The 16582-nt window shown below is 47.6% G+C and overlaps 2 protein-coding genes across 2 annotated transcripts in view; one reads left to right on the forward strand and one right to left on the reverse strand.

Annotated features, from left to right (window-relative positions):
- Dusp16 (dual specificity phosphatase 16) overlaps window positions 1-3680 on the forward strand; it is an 84692-nt gene extending 81012 nt beyond the window's left edge. Inside the window, exon 7 of the mRNA XM_028894486.2 lies at window positions 42-3680. Coding sequence (XP_028750319.1) covers window positions 42-1206 — 1165 coding nt within the window. The 3' untranslated portion in view covers window positions 1207-3680. The remainder of the gene's footprint in view (window positions 1-41) is intronic.
- A 4720-nt stretch (window positions 3681-8400) lies between these two features.
- Window positions 8401-16582, reverse strand: part of Borcs5 (BLOC-1 related complex subunit 5) — a 77908-nt gene continuing 69726 nt past the window's right edge. Inside the window, exon 4 of the mRNA XM_028894457.2 lies at window positions 8401-9618. Within this exon, the coding sequence (XP_028750290.1) occupies window positions 9391-9618 (228 nt within the window). The 3' untranslated portion in view covers window positions 8401-9390. The remainder of the gene's footprint in view (window positions 9619-16582) is intronic.

Below are 16582 nucleotides of genomic sequence, written 5' to 3' on the forward strand. Positions count from 1 at the left end.
ACAGTTGTAACATTCAGGGGTTTGCTTTGTCCTCTCTATAGATTTGTGAAAGAAAAAAGACCTACCATATCTCCGAACTTTAATTTTCTGGGCCAACTCATGGACTTTGAGAAGACGATTAAGAAGCAGACTGGAGCGTCAGGGCCAAAGAGCAAACTCAAGCTGCTGCACCTGGACAAACCCAGTGAGCCTGCGGCCTCGGAGGGCGGATGGAAGAGTGCACTGGCTCTCAGTCCACCCTGTGCCAGCTCTACCTCAGAGGCCGCAGGGCAAAGGCTTGGGCATCCTGCCAGTGTGCCCAGCTTACAGCCTTCCCTCTTAGAGGACAGTCCACTGGTACAGGCGTTCGGCGGGCTCCAGCTGTCCTCAGAGAAGCTGGAAGACAGCAATAAGCTCAAGCGTTCCTTCTCTCTCGATATCAAATCCGTTTCGTATTCAGCCAGTGTGGCAGCGTCTTTACATGGCTTCTCATCAGAGGATGCTTTGGAATATTACAAACCATCTGCCACACTGGATGGGACCAACAAGCTCTGCCAGTTCTCCCCTGTTCAGGAGGTATCAGAGCAGACTCCAGAGACCAGCCCAGATAAGGAGGAGGCCCACGTCCCCAAGCAGCCCCAACACAGCAGGCCTTCAGAGAGCCAGAGCAAGAGGTTGCACTCGGTGCGAGCCAGCAGTGGTGGGGCCACCCAGAGGTCCTTCTTCTCCCCGCTGCATCGGAGTGGGAGTGTGGAGGACAATTACCACACCAACTTCCTCTTCGGCCTTTCCACCAGCCAGCAGCACCTCACCAAGTCCACCGCAGGCCACGGGCTCAAGGGCTGGCATTCGGATATTCTGGCTCCCCAGTCCTCTGCCCCCTCCCTGACCAATAGTTGGTATTTTGCCACAGAGCCTTCACACTTCTACTCTGCTTCAGCCATCTATGGAGGCAACACCAGTTACTCTGCCTACAGCTGTAGCCAGCTGCCCACTTGCAGCGACCAAGTCTATTCTGTTCGTAGGCGGCAGAAGCCCAGTGACAGAGCTGACTCGAGGCGGAGCTGGCATGAAGAGAGCCCCTTTGAAAAGCAGTTTAAGCGCAGAAGCTGCCAAATGGAATTTGGAGAGAGCCTCATGTCAGAGAACAGGTCAAGGGAAGAGCTGGGGAAAGTGGGCAGTCAGTCTAGCTTTTCAGGCAGCATGGAAATCATTGAGGTCTCCTGAGAAGAAAGACCCATGCAACCTCTGTTGATGTTTTGTTTTGTTTTGTTTTGTTTCTTGTTCACAAAAATATTCCCTGTAAATCTGAAATATATATATGTATGTACATATATATTTTTGGAATATAGAGCTATGGTGTAAAAGCAAAAGACGGATCAACACAGTTGTTCTCTCAACACCTGCACTGAGAACAGCTAATTCTCTCAGAAGAGTGGAAGGGTAGATGTTAGAACTCCCCCAGCCAGGAGAAGAGATTTTGTTCAATGAATTGCACATCTTGTTCCCACAAAAGCAAGGGTTTTGTTTTTGATGGTAGAGGGCAGAATCCCTCCCATTTTCGTGTGCAGCAGAGATCTCCAGAACTCATCTCTGTCCAGGCCCTTCCCTACTGCACCTTAGCGCTGAGACTGAGCCAGCTGTGGGTCAGGTGGAAAGACCCTCTTAGGGAGGGACAGACCCTAGTGGGAAGTCCAAGAGAAATGATCCTGTCTAAAGCTGAGTCATAAATCCAAGCTTGATTGATAGCTGAAGGACATGGACATCATTCTGCTGGATGAACTATTAGGAGCCTTGCCTAGATCTACTTATAACCAATCCAGTACCTCAGACAAGACATTGGGGCCATCACCACTACCATGACTAGGAGCCCATTTTCTAGGCATTGTGAATAAGTAAGGAACTTGTCACTTTCCAGACAAATTCATACTGTCTATGCACAAAATCCCAGTAGGCCTGGACGAGCAATTGCCATGTACCCCCCTTCTCAGCGTTAACGAAGAGGGGGCCAACCAGAGTTCAGCACAGCTAGAGACTGGGCAGTCAGGCAGCTTAGAGACGTAAGCCAGGGATGGGACACTAAACAGTCTCCCTCCCTCTTTATCATAATCAAAGAATTCTCTAAAGTGGGATTCTTAACCCATAAATTGAGCACAGACTTGGTTTAGAGGTTAATGTGAATCATTGGGCTTGGTAGCTGGAGTGACAGCCCATTCAGATTCTCAGCCCAAACATGCTTTTTAGTTCTGTTTCATGACATGGAATAAAACTATAGGGAGATTCGGGAAGGTAAAACTTGAAGCAGGAAACCGATTTCTTAGGTGGCCTTTTTTTCCTGTGGTATGCAACAAGGGTACTACTTCTAGAATCTTCTTAGACTTCCAAATCTACCATGGGCTTTGGTAAAGCAAGAACTATTCTGAGTAAAACACACTAGAAATGTTACAAAGGAGTTGATGAATTTTGTTTAGTTGTGAATACAGGAAAGCTCTTTTCAAAAGCTGTCCCAGCCTGCTCTCCAAGGAAGGGACACGTCAGAGGGGAGGACCACAGTGGTTTCTCAGTCCCTGGCATACAATCACTGTGTGGACACAATCCTGGCAGCTGAGAAAAGAAGGTAGTAAGAACAAGTGTGTTCATGACAGTCTGACACATCTGCCTTTCAACTTCCTGGCTTGAGTTTTCTCCTCTCGAGTACAGCCTTAATTCACGTCAGCAGGGTGTGGGTGTGGGCAGGTATGGTCATGGTTCTTTACTGGAAGTGTAGCAAGGGGCTGACTCATATCTCAGGTTTTTCTGTGTTTGTGAAGTGGACGGTCCTTTGACTAGGATGTGACTTAATGTTTCCTATAGTGATTGCTAAAACCAGCAGAGAGTGACATGGTTTAAAGCCGAAGGGCTTGATCTTGGGTTTATGAGCCTCATGGACATACTGGTTCTGTACAGATAAGCTGTGTCTGGGCCTAAGATGATGGCAGAGCAGACGCTGCCCAGGGAGCAGATTGCCACTCTGTGGAGGTTCTGTTCGGCAAGCTGTGTTTTTGATGTACATCAAAATCTCTTATGTAACCAGAAGCTCCCAAAGCTTCACAGTGAATTTTGGTACACACACTAAATGTGTGAGAATCCACCCTCTTAAAATCTGGTCACACTGGCAAGACATAACTGAAAAGTGAAAGCCACAGCTCCGTCGTTAAGGATGTTCCCGGAGGACCAAGGGGTTTGGCATCAGTGTCTTCGGGCGTGCGCTGCCTGTGCCACACGTCAGGTAGGGCCTCTGGCCATGGTCCCTTCTGTGTAGCGGATAGTCACACTCTCAGCTGTCAGTCTTCATCGCTAATGTCACATTATCAGTTCTGGGAATCACAGCTACCACGCGGAAAGGGCTGCCTCTGGGGCACGCTGTGGGAGGCGTGGTGGTTGGCTCTCCTCATGTGAGCACAGGGAAGCCTGGAGTCTTCTGCAGTGATGCAGAGCAGTGATTTGAATGAGCAAAACTAGACTCTGAGAAATGCTGGGAACCGTTGAGACCGTGTGTAAAGTCAGAGTGGGAAGACTATAAATGTTTAATATGAATATAGTGTTCTTTGGAGTAAAGCAAGCTGTTGAATGGTTCAGTTGTGCATTTCTCATTTTGATGTGTCATGTATGTTAATATGATGAAATAAAATCAAAACTGGTACCTGTTTATACATAAGTGTGAAAAGCTCCCTCTCCTGGCAGTTCTTACCTTGATGGGAGCCACCCTATCTGAAGCTGCAAAAGAAGGGAGTCACAGAACCACACCTGAGAGTTTAGCCATTAAAATGGAAGTGGCAGTGATACATCACATTTGTCATTCACCTGGAACAGTGCTGGATGCTGGCCTGTGTCCCCTCCCACACTGGAGAAGCTCTACCCGCCGGATTTCAGGGTGTACAAGGACAGCTGCCTGCATGTCTACCTGCTACAGGCAGGACTCCATAGTCCTTCCAGGAAAAACTCAGGAAGGGTAGTTCTTGACTGTCTTGGAACCTGGAATGAGGCTCAGGTGGTAGAGTGCTCACCTCAGTCATAAGGCGCTGAATTTGATCCCTAGCACCATATAAACCAGACATGGTTATCTGTGGAGGTCCCAATCACTCAGGGTCTGAAATCTGAGCCTGTTTACCCAGTACGGCTGCCTAAGGGGATGATTTGACCTGGGGTGGTTACCAGGTGTGTGGAAGGGGCTGCACTTGGCTGTGCGGTGTGCTTTGATCTTGCAAGGGAGAGGTTTTTTTGCCCCACCCCTTGGCATTGTTATAAAAAGCCTTTTGAAGAGGCAGAAGGGGCTGTTGGGTTTTGATCCAGGTCCTCCCAAAGCTATCCTGTGTTTCTGTCTTTCTCCTCTTTGCTATTTTTCTATCTAAGTTTTTTATCCCTCTCTCCTCATAGGAACCCTTTTAAAAGGTGGGAGCTGTTATCACAGCTATCAATGGAAATCCCAGCACTCAGGGTATGAAGGTAGAAACTTCAGGAGTTTATGGTTATCCTTGGCCACACAGTGGGTTAGGAGACCAGTCTGTCCTCTATGAGACCCTATCTCAACAACAACAATTTTTTCTCCATCTTATATATGTCTCAATGACTTCTACTTAGATATTTGGTTATATGAGAAGCTCAGCCTCACCAGTTTAATCAAAAGTATACACTAAAGAGATGAAATGCTGTCAGTACAAGGCAGACAGAATGGAGATAAGAAAATCGTTAGCCAGTGAGATGCAAACATGGCAACCTGATTTCAAGATTTCCCAGAACCCATGTGAAGATGGAAGAAAAGAACCAATTCCACAGTTCTATGAAACACACGCACACACACACACACACACACACACACACACACACACACACACAAATACAAATGGAGGCAGGGACACGGAGAGCTCCAGGCCGCTACTGGGAATGTAGCTCAGTGTGTAAGTAGCATGTGCAAGGCCCTGTGTTTGATTCCCTGGCACGTGAACCAAAGAAACCACAAAACCCAAACAGTGGAACCATTTCTCTGTTCCAGCCTGTGATGTTCCTGAAACTCATTTCACCAAATATTTACTCTGCAGACAACACTGGTTAGGTATCTAGGTTCGTGGTATATTTTATATTCTGAGGAGTTAACTTCTGAAAGGTAAGAAATCTTATACATGCGTACATGCATATATGCATATGTACATATATATGATTACTAATGATACAACTTTGAGGGAAACAAAGCTATGTCTTGGGGTTGAGTTGCTGTGATGAAACACCGTGAACAAAAAGCAAGTTGGAGAGGAAAGGGTTTATTTGACTGACACTTCCACATCATAGTCCATCATGGAAGGAAGTCAGGGCAGGAACTCAATCAGGGCAGGAACCTGAAGGCAGGAGCTGGTGCAGAGGCCATGGAGGGGTGCTGCTTACTCCCCACAGCCTGCTTTCTTAACCCAGGACCACCAGCTCAGGGGTGGCACTGCCCACAGTGAACTGGGCTCTTCCGTATCAGTCCAGAAAATGTACTTCAGACTTGCCCACGGGCTCATCAAGTGGGGCCATTTTCTCAACTGAAGTACCCTCTGCACAATGACTCTGGCTTGTGTCAAGTTGACTTGAAAGTAGCCAGAGAAACATTGACCACAAGGCCCTAAGATTGTAGCATGCTTTGTGTGTGTGTGTGTGTGGGGGGTGTTTCGTTTTTGTTTTGGATATCAGGTTTCACTGTGGTCTAGGCTGTCCTTGCATTCACAGTGATCTGCCTGCTTCAGCCTTCCAAGCACTGAGACTAGAAGTGAGAGCCACGGGACCTCGTTGTTACTTGCTTTAATGCCACTCCACGGGTATTAAAAACATCTGCACATAAAACAAGAGGCGATGACCAGCTTCAGTTACCCTTCATGGTAGCAAAGAACCTGCAGCCGGTGCTGTTTGTCCCTAAATACATATAAGCACATCACAGGGAGGCAAAACAGAGTCTTAGAGGCAAGGTGGAACTCTGGTCTACAAAGCACGGAGGGAGAGGGGAGGGAGGGAGGGATAATCCTGGGAGCTCACAGCATCTAAACAGGTAAGGATGCTCTCCAAGTGTTGGGTGTGGTGACACCTGTCTGTTACCTGAGCACTTGGGGAAAGAGACTGCAGCATCTGAAAGTCACATCTTCAGCTACATAGGGAGTTCAAAGCCAGCAGCCTGGGTTACACGAAATCCTATCTCAAAAACCAGAACAAATGACTCAGAGTTGAGTATCACAGACTTGACAGTGGATGGGAAAGGGGACATTCTTCTCTCAAGGGCATGCTTGCCAGTGACCTGACTTCCTTTCACCAGGCCCCATCTCCTAGGCCCACCTCTTCCCAACAGTACCATTTTCTGAGGACTGCGCCTTTCACATTCGTGAGGGACATTAGCTCCAAACTAGTACTGAGGCTCAGGGAAATAAAGATGGCTTACCAAAAATCAAGGACAGAAACTTCCATCCTGGGCTCTCTGACAACTCCTGGCTGTTTTATTTCCACAACAACCTGTACTGGCCAGATAGGTCATAGGATACTACCCGACCACGAGACAGCATAAGGATGTTTTGATTCATCACTCGGCTTCCCAGACTCCCTTGGAAAAGGACCTCAGAAGCCCTCAGCAGCTTCTCCTCGCATGGGAGCTTTCATCCATGTGCATGAACGTTCCAAAGAAGCTGACACAACACAGGCTGTAGCACATCCCAGTAGCTGTGTATGAGATGGAACGGGGCCTGACCCGAGACAAATTTCAGCACCCTCTTCTTCCAGATCTCATCAGAACTTTTCTGGTGGCCAATGCCACCCTAAAGGAGACCAGGAGGGGCTTCTGGGAAATGGTTTGGCTTAGCCAAGCTCACACCACCTCACCCACCCACAGCAACTAGGTGAATCCCCAGCATAACTCCAGCCCTTCCCTGATTTCTTGAAGAAAGTGAGCTAGCTGCTCCACCTTTTTTCATCCCCAGCCCTTCTGCCATGAAATGAGGAGATGGCCGAAGAGCCCGGTCCTCAGGGGCTGAGTGTGAGCGGCATTTCAGGCACTCACTAAGCAGAGTAAAGTTGATGGTGCCGGTGGAAGCCTGCACTGTTCACACAGCTCTGTGGACAATTAGCCCTTCGTTCTTTGGAGGGATATGAGCATGTCTCTGTGCATAGAGCTGGGTTCTAAATATTCCAGAAACTCAGTGAAGATCATGTGGTGATAGTCTAAAAATGCCCCAGTCTAGTGAAGACATGAGTACTGCTGCATTGCTGTTCAACTTTCTGCCCATCTGAATCTTAGAAAAAAGGAAAAACTGCTTCTGAGGGTAAACGGGGCCTCATCTAGCTACATCACATATTAAAATACTTTGTGGAAATAGTACTAAAGCAGTATGAAAAATCAAAAATAGAATGAAACGCTATGGAAGAAAAGATCAATGAATCAGAACTCAGTTTGGAACTAGAGCCTCAACTATCTGACAACTGAGCATACACAAGACAGAAGGGTAGTATACTGAAAACCTTGGGGGGATTATTCAGTGTAGGCTGCCACTTCCTTCACCCAGGACATGGTCTAGAACCATCTTAGGTACTGAATAGGATCTGAGGTACAGAACATCTGTTTTAAATTGTACCACACTGGGAATTGCTCTAGAAATGGCTAAAGCTCCAGTCATGAGACAAAAAAACATGGAGATCACCTTCACCAGGGGGCTCAGCACAGGTAAAACAATGGCCCACTCCCATTTGCTGCTGCAGCTCCCCGAGTTCTCTCAACCCACCTCACCTACTTCCACATGGGGAATGAAGGCATCAGCCCCAAGAAGGGAGGCAGAATATGACCAAAAGGCTGCCCTGAAAGAGGTGGGTCCTGCCTGGGTTCTTCCAGCTCTAAGGAAATGGACAATCTTTGTATATTTAGTCATCTGGAACATTCTAGACACATGGTGAAACAGTGCCTGTAACCTCAGCACTATGGACACAGGCAGGAAGCAGCCACAAGGTCAGCGTGGCCTGTAGTGAATCCCAGGCCAGCTGGAAGTACACAGTCAGACCCGGTTCAAACCCCAACACAACAAAAGAAATGACTAAACATTACTATTTTTCCCTATTTCTGATTTAATCTTTTTTCTTTCTTGTAGTTTAAATACTCATGCTTCCTCTGCCATTCAACTATCTTATGCCCTACATTTTATTTTGGGTTTTAAAAACATTATAAATTAGTATCTGATTAAGAAACAGGATTTTGTGGGCTCAGTGGATAAAGATGCTTGTCATACAAGCCTAGAGACCTGAGTTCGATCCCCAGGATCCACATAACGGTGGAAGGAGGGAAGCAGCTCTGGAAAGTTGTCTTCTGACCTCCAAGCATGCGTTAGAGGACAATCCTATTCACACATAACACATGATATACAAAATGACGATAATAAATAAAATTAAAAATTAAAAAGTAAGATTAGAATCAGATCAAGTTTAGCTGCTACACAATAAAGTAAACAGATTGATTTTAATCTTATAAAAACCCTGAAAGCTATTCTGACTCCTGATAAATCACCTCTGGGGTCTGGAGGAATACAGGGAACAAGGTGAAGGCTGGGCTGCCAGCCCTGATCTCCTCAGACCCCAGCTCTTGTCTGCAGGCCTGCCCCCTCCATTCACTCCACCCCTCCCTCCCTGGAGCATCTCCTCCTTCAACTCCTGTGACGGGCAGCAGCTCTGTCCTCGGCATCATGATCTACAGACGACAATGGAGGGCAGAGACTGCATGGCCTCCTCTTTCATCGCTGGCACATCCGCAGAGCTCAGTGGGTCTCTGGAGTGAGAGAACGACCACCCTTGGTGGACAGGATGAAGTGCTGGTGCCAACCTTGTTACGGAGGCCGAGGTCTGCCGAGGTGACGGAAGGCTGGACTCTGTATGGGAAAGCAGTTACTAACAGACAACAACTTCAGGAGTGAGTGAAGGGAGAATTCAGTTTCCAGTGACCCACAAAAGGGGCATGGTACCTGGAAACAAAGAGACAGTGTCCCAGCAGGAAAGGATGACACTGCAGATACCTCCTTGATGTGACGGGAGCTTTCGTGGGAACAATAACTGGACTCAGTTAGATCTTATATTTGCAACCACAACCCAGAGGGCCTGAGTAAAGTCTCCCAGGGTGCCAAGGAGAACATGGCTTCTTAACGTTTTCTCCAGTTTCATTACAGTAGCTAGTCTAGATACACTTTTAATTAAAAAATCTGAGCAAAATAAAAATAACTCTCGATGCAGAGTTCTTTAAAGAATTCAAAGGAATTCAACTGTCCCAACTTCAGTTATCAAGAATGATCACGTGGGCAAGTCCGTGTAGGTCAACCGCATCTAAGCGAACATCATGGCCCAGGCAGAGGCTGAAGGAGCTGCCCGGGAGGCAGATGCCTGCTAGTGCCGCTCACGCTCAGGCCGCATGCTGAAGGGCTCCAGGCGCTCGGCCTCCGGCAGCATGCTGTTGAGCCTCTCCATCAGTGGCACCGTCTGGTCGATGCCCATCTGGATGCGGCGCAGTATGGCCGACATCTCATTCACCTTCTGGATCTGCTCTGCATACTTGGCGTATCTTTTCTGGCGCTCCTGCATGAAGCAAAAGAGGGTTTCCACGGACAGATCCATCTGTAAGAGGCAAACAAACAAAAAAACATACTCTGCTTACCAGTGTCTGGAGCAATGGTTCTCAACCTGTGGGGTGCAATCCCTTCACAGGGGTCATATAATGAGATATCCTGCATATCAGATATTTACATTATGATTCATAACAGTAGCAAAATTACAGTTATGAAGTAGAAACAAAAATGATTTTATGATTGGTGTCAGCACAACACAAAAAACTGTACTAAAGGGTCGCAGCATTAGGAAGGTTAGAACTACTGAGCTAGCACACCCTTGAGCCAGTAAGAGCTGCATGTTTTCAACACCTCCTGTGCCATTCTGCATGTGGCTGAGTTCTGGACATGGGTGTGACTGGCAGCTCTTTTTACTTACGGACCACATGAGCATGAGTTGAGCAGGTCATGGGGTGTTTTCTATCTATTACAGCATTAGGGACAACCCTGCACTGGCTGACGCATTGCTCTGTGAGCCATGCGTTCCCCCAAACCCAGATGGTGGCAGGTGAGAACTGACACTCAAGTTGTCCTCTGACCTCCACAGGCACACTCTGGCTCGTCTACACACAGATGAGCTGTGCACACACAGAGTAAACAAAGTGTAATTAGTGACAAGAAAGAAAGGGTGCTGGGTGGTTTTTCCTGCGGAGAAAGGGACAGAGGCATACATCTCAGCAGCTCGCTTGACAAAGCCCAGCAGCTCCACCACACGATGTCCTCATGCTGCATTCGCGGCGGTCAGAGGACAACTTGGGGAGTGTAGGTTCTCTTCATTCACCATGTGGGTCTCGGGGATCAAACTCAGGGTATCAGCCTTGACGGCAAGCACCTTTACCCATGCAGCCACCTCACCAGACCCAGGACTCATCCACAGAGAGAAATCTCAACACACTCCCAATGAGTAACACACGCTCCCAAACATCCCAGGACAGGCAGGTCTCAACAGTCCTAAGACGGCCACCGCCTCTGACACTAGTCAGCTTCCTCTAGACTTCTGCCTGGACAGTGGCTCTCAACCTTCCTAATGGTGCGACCCTTTAATACAGTTCCTCACGTTGTAACCCCTCCCCCAACCATAAAACTGTTTTCCGTGCTACTTTATAATTTCACTACTGTTATGAAATGTATATAAACATCTGTGTTTCCCGATGTCCTCAGCCACCCCTGGGAAAGGGGTTGCGACCCACAGGTTGAGAACCACGGTGCTAGATGCCTTGTCACTGTTTGATGGAGAACTCTCTCTCTTTACGAAAGAAAAAAGGAAAGAGGGAAAAGAAAGAAAGGGAAGGAAGGAGAGGAGGGAGGACGGAGGGAGGGAGGGAGGGAGGGAGGAGGGAGGGAGGGAGGGAGGAAGAAAAAGTTAACTGCAGAACAGACTCAGACAGGTCCTTGGGAGGAAAAGGCTTTGTCATCACAGGAAAGGACCCCCAGGCCTGTCACTGCCCACCAAGATATCCGATGGGACAAGATGGAGAGTGGAGTGTGCCGCTGACGAGCCTGGCGCTGCACTGCAGCACCAACAACGTGGAAGGGCCAGTGGTGGTTCATCGGTTAAGAGCACATGCTGCTCTTGCAGAGAGCTAGGGTTCGGGTCCCAGCACCCGCATGGCAGCTCACAACCACCTGTAACTCCCACTCCAGGAGATCTGACACCCTCTTCTGACCCCTAAGGGCTCCTGCGTGTGTGCGTTGCACACAGATACACTCAGGCATAGTCATACACATAAAAAACAAATCTATTAAGTTTCAAAGGTAACATTTTAAACTAATAGGAAAAAGCTTGCAGAATATGGAATATGAAGAGAACTTTTTGCATAGTAGTACAATATGCATTTTAACTTAAGTGTAATTACAGAATTTAAAGTTTAGCCAGACACATACCTTTAATAGAATGTTCCAGGCCAAACAGAGCTACACAGTAAGACCCTTTCTCCAAACAAAAAACAAAGCATAAAGTAACCCCTCCAGTGAGCTAAGATGAATGTGTTGAGGAAACGTTTTATCTAACTGCAGTGCGACCTATGGTGGTATTTTATTTGTACTGAAATGTGATTTTCATATGTATGTATGGTGAAGCTGTGATCATTCGGGGGAAACTCCAGGGGAGGGCACAGCTCCTATGCCAGGACACAAAGTGCCAGCAGCACTTCCCGCCCACACGGAGGACAGGACATCAGACCCTGAGCACTGCCTGGAATGCCCCTTTCTCAGCTCTGCAGATCTGTCACTAGAGAAGATGGAGGGCCTCCTGTGTTCTGCATGCCTGTACCCCTCTGCAAGGACCCCATTATTCCTATGCCCCCTTTCCTTCCCAGACGCTTACACCTTGCAGACACTCATCTCACCCCAAACTTGTAAATACAACACCATTCCCCCTGCCCACTCACTCTCTTCCCGGCTCCAGCACGGAGCCCAGAATGTCGTACCTCAGAGAACCTTCAAAAAAGGTCTTGACAAAGATGGGAGATCAAAGCCAGGCCTGAAGAAAGCCAATCCTTCTATTTTTACACAGTGAAATGGGCGGGGGTGGAGGGCAGACAGTATTAGTACTTTTCCAGCTGGTCTTCAAATACTCAGGAGAAAAGGGAGAGCTGGTCGGAGGGGCAGAACAAAACCCCAAATCCACCTGAATGGGAACTCAGAGTGAAAGTGATACCTTCCGAGGACCTGCCCATGAACGACTTAGCTCTTAGGAAGCGGTTTGCCAGTGGCTCAGTGCTCCTGTGGGCTGGCCCCCAGGTCTGCCAAGATGCCCCCAAATAAATCTCTTGGGAGGGCAGGGGAGTGGAAGGGTGTGGCCAGCGCAGCTCGCTCAACTGCTCACACTCCGGAACCATCTCCAGTCGTGACGTCCTACCTTGCTGGGAGATTCCCTACTCTCCATCCTTGGCCCAACCACAGGGCCAGACACACAAAGTCAGAGTTTACCTGAACTGACCTCCCAGGCTCCTGTGGGCCATGGCTAAAGTACTTGGCAATCAACTCATGGACCGTGACGTGCATGCAGTTCAGTGGTTTTACAACCGTCTTGTGAAGTGTTTGTTAAGATGCACACGCTTCCCTGCAGGCCCCATATCCAGCTGGGCATGTAGATACCGCCTAGTGGAGGTGGCACTTCTGTGGGTGAATGTACGCACCATTCCAGAGACCGTGACTCTCAGGACAGGGACACTCAAATCCCAAACTCCTCCCACCCCCACCATTTACTGTGCACATTAACCTGACTTTTCCACTATCTGTTAACGCGACTTTACTGTTCCAGGAAACACAAGCAGGCCCGGAAAGAGAAAAGTTGCACGTAACTAGGTTACAGGAACTTCTAGAAGAAAGCCCAACTCTTTAAACAAACAATTTGATTTTCCAATAAACAGCGAACGACTGTTTATGCTCCACAACCGTGTTTTAAACCCTTCCTGCTGTGGTCACACGCCTGTGTTCTGGTGGGTGTGTCAGTCGCCAACTGCAGTGAGCTGCTCACCGCTGTCTCGTCCTCCATCCCTTCCGCTGCAGCTGAAGGAGAACATGGAAGTCATGCCCATAGGTTGGCAGGGAGGTAAACTACTAGAAGCCCGAGCCATGGGTCTTTTGTGGGTAAGAGCCACTGTGCCAGGCCAGGGAGAAGCAGTCTCTAATTTCTGCATAAGCCTCTGCCATGGGGGGGGGGGAGTCACACCAGAATAAGAAAGAGGTGCTGCCCCCTTTGGATCTCATTGTTCAGTTACCCTCAGGATCTCACCGCTGAGAGGTGTATCATCCAGAAAAACAATTAGTACTAAGAAAAAAATCCATCAAGTTCTATCAGGACACCAGGGCCATTCCGCACAGACACATGAAAGGTGCTCCCGAAACTTGGATGAGCCACAGTGGAGCCTGAGCAGAGTGGCCCTGGAGGAAAGGAAAAAGCTGGAGGTGTTACAATACCTGACTCCAAGACACACTGTGAAACTACAGAAGTCAAAATAGACACACTGACCAATGGACAGAACACAGCCCAGAAATAAACCCTTATGTCTACAGCACCAAGAACACACATTAAAAAAGAATAGTCAGTCTAGACATCCATCAAGAGATGAATGGTGGAATGTAGGACATACACACTAGAGTTTGTTCAGCTCTAAGAATGAATAAAAGGAGAATAGAATTATGTCATCTGCAAGGAAAATGGATAGAATAGGAGACTGTCATTGTAAGCAAAATAAGCCTGGCTTAGATATTGCATGTTTTCTCACATATGCAGAATCTAGATGATTTTCTTTGTCCTACCACTACAAAAACTTCACAAAGCTGTTACCAAACTGAAATACGGCATTCAGGGTAACCCGAATTAGTGTTCCCAGACCAGTCACGAATTTTGGGCTTCTGAATAAACTATCTTATTTTCTTATTTTCTGAGGTGAGAGCTAGGTTTTTACATGATCATAAAATAAATCCCTAAGGAGTGTATCTCTGTTTTGTTAAACATCAAATGACTCTGGTGTGTGTGTGTGTGTGTGTGTGTGTGTGTGTGTGTGTGTGTGTGTGTGTGTGTAAGCAGCAGGGAACAATGAAGACACTGGAAATGGGCCACTGACCTGGAGGGAAGACCTAAGGATTGCCTGGAATAGGCTCCATCCCTTCAGAGGAACTAGGGAACCTAGGACACGAAGAGCCGATGGGAGCATGGGGTGGGCATACTCAGGAAAGAAGCAGATGGCCTATGCAGACACAAGAAGGCTTTTCCAAGTTCCAGTCCAGGCCCTCAGAGCATGGAAGGAGGAGAGGGGGCTACCACAGGAACAATACAATAAGCGGGAGGCCAAAGAGCCATTCCAGTGGGACAGGCAGATACACAGCACGTGTGAAGGCTGAGGATCAGCCAGACCTGGGTCTAAAGCCTGGTCTCACATATGGCCGATCACCTTTGGAGGCTTCGGTTACTTAACAGCTCTGAGCCTCAGCTTCCTCATCCCTCCACTGGAGATAGCAGAGTCCTGCCCCAGAGTGCTGACAGAATGTAGGCACTGTCCAGAAGAGGCAGAAAACAAGCTAGGTAATTGATCCTGTGAACTGAAACAGGAACGCAGTCTAGAAATCTAGACTGGAAAGCATTGCTGACGGGAAACGTGGTGTGCAGCTGAAGGGTACAGAGACACACAAGTGTCCTTGTCGCAAAGGTGGAGGTGCTGTGTCTCATCTCCAAGGCCAGAGCCATCCTCAGGCCGTGCCCAATCACACTACAGTTTCCCACTGTGTGTCTCCCAAGACTTCATCTTTGTCGTGAACTTCTGACCTATGAAATCTTACAACTTGGTCCCCTCCAAGTTTCCCAACAGAGCTAAATTCTCTCACACCACCAAAGAAGCCGAGTTCTCGTTATCCACAAGTCCTTCCTGTCCTTTCTTTGTTATCTGTTTGGAGTAGCAGGGATGGGACCCATGGCCCAGGCTGGGCACATGCTCTGGCCCTGGCCCCAAGTCTTTCCAGTTGCTGTTTTCAGCTATGAATATAAGTGACTCTTACAACTACTTGGTCAGACCCAACAGGATAGCAATAAAAATAGGATGTAAGTACACATGAGTCCAAGTGTTTTTAGAAATATCTTATCAGTGCTAGGGAGTAGACACAGGCCCTCATATATGCTATGCAAACTGAGCCACATCCCAAGCCCTTTATAAGACATTCTGAAAACATGCCAGGCATGGGGGAACACACATTTAATCCCAGCACTACAGAGGCAGAGGCAGCAGGTATCTGAGTTCAAGGCCAGCCAGTGACATAGTGACACCCAAAACAAAAGCAAGTTTTTAATTTTTCTCCAATACTTAGGTGGAAAGGAAAGGTGAGCTGAATACTGCATTATACGTCTGTACTCTCAGCACTGAAAAAACAGGAAAACTGGCCAAGCTCAGGAGACTGAGGCTAGCTTGGGCAAGATAGCAAGACCTTATCTTAAAACAAAAACTGTTTATGGGCTTAAATAAGAAAATATGTAAAATTGTCTGTTTTTCTCATTCTTTAAAAGTAATGTTTTAAAAAGTAACGTTCAGCTTTTACTGTGACATCTCTGTTAACTTCAGCCTCAAGGTCAATTGTGACTTGATCCCAATAGATAGCTCACCTTCTCTGCACATCAATCCTATTTCCCGGGGCTGGAGAGACGGCTCAGAGGTTAAGAACACTGCTACTCTCCTGAAGGTCCTGAGTTCAATTCCCAGCAAACACATGGTGACTCACAACCATCTATAATGAGATCTGGTGCCGTCTTCTGGCCTACAGGCATACACTCTGGCAGGATACTGCATGCACAGTAAATAAATAAGTTAATAAATCTTAAAACGATAATAAGGACTTAATGTATAAGAATACTCTTCTAAAAAAATCCTCTTTCCCTACATTAGGAACACAGCTTTAGGGAGCAACAGGCCGTGGGGGACCAGCAGCTGCCTGTCGTGTTTCCAGTTCCTCCTCTATTGCAGCCTTGTTCCCTCTCTGAATGGATAATGCAAAAACATGCAGGGACACGTGATTCTGCTCTTTTCCTGAAGAGCTAAGTGGAAAAATGACACTCACTCACTTGGTGAATTCTGAGGTCATTAACGGTCTATTGGGACCTGGCCATGACCAGCTTTGCCTATTTGGCGATAGGCACTGCCAACACAAAACGGCTTTTACCTTAGAGTTTATTCTGGAGCCAAATACGAGTGCCTGTGGCCTGAGAACAGATTCAGGTTACCCTAAATACAGCGCTCTACTGTGGTGATCATCTCATGAAGTTTTTATAGTTAAAGGCAACAGAAAATTGTAAGTCAAGACACTTCTCAAAAGCATTGGTGGGAACATCAGGCAGGCCGCTCTGACGAAGTGGGGGACCCCTCCCATAGGCCTCAGGTGCTCTCTGACATTCTTAGCATCCAGGTCAGTAGAAGCTCGTGGTCTGTTAATTTATTGCCACAAGAAACAGAAATCAGAAGTCACTGGTGTAAACTGTGCTA

Source organism: Peromyscus leucopus, chromosome 3 (assembly GCF_004664715.2).
Source record: "Peromyscus leucopus breed LL Stock chromosome 3, UCI_PerLeu_2.1, whole genome shotgun sequence".
In the NCBI taxonomy this organism is placed as follows: domain Eukaryota; kingdom Metazoa; phylum Chordata; class Mammalia; order Rodentia; family Cricetidae; genus Peromyscus; species Peromyscus leucopus.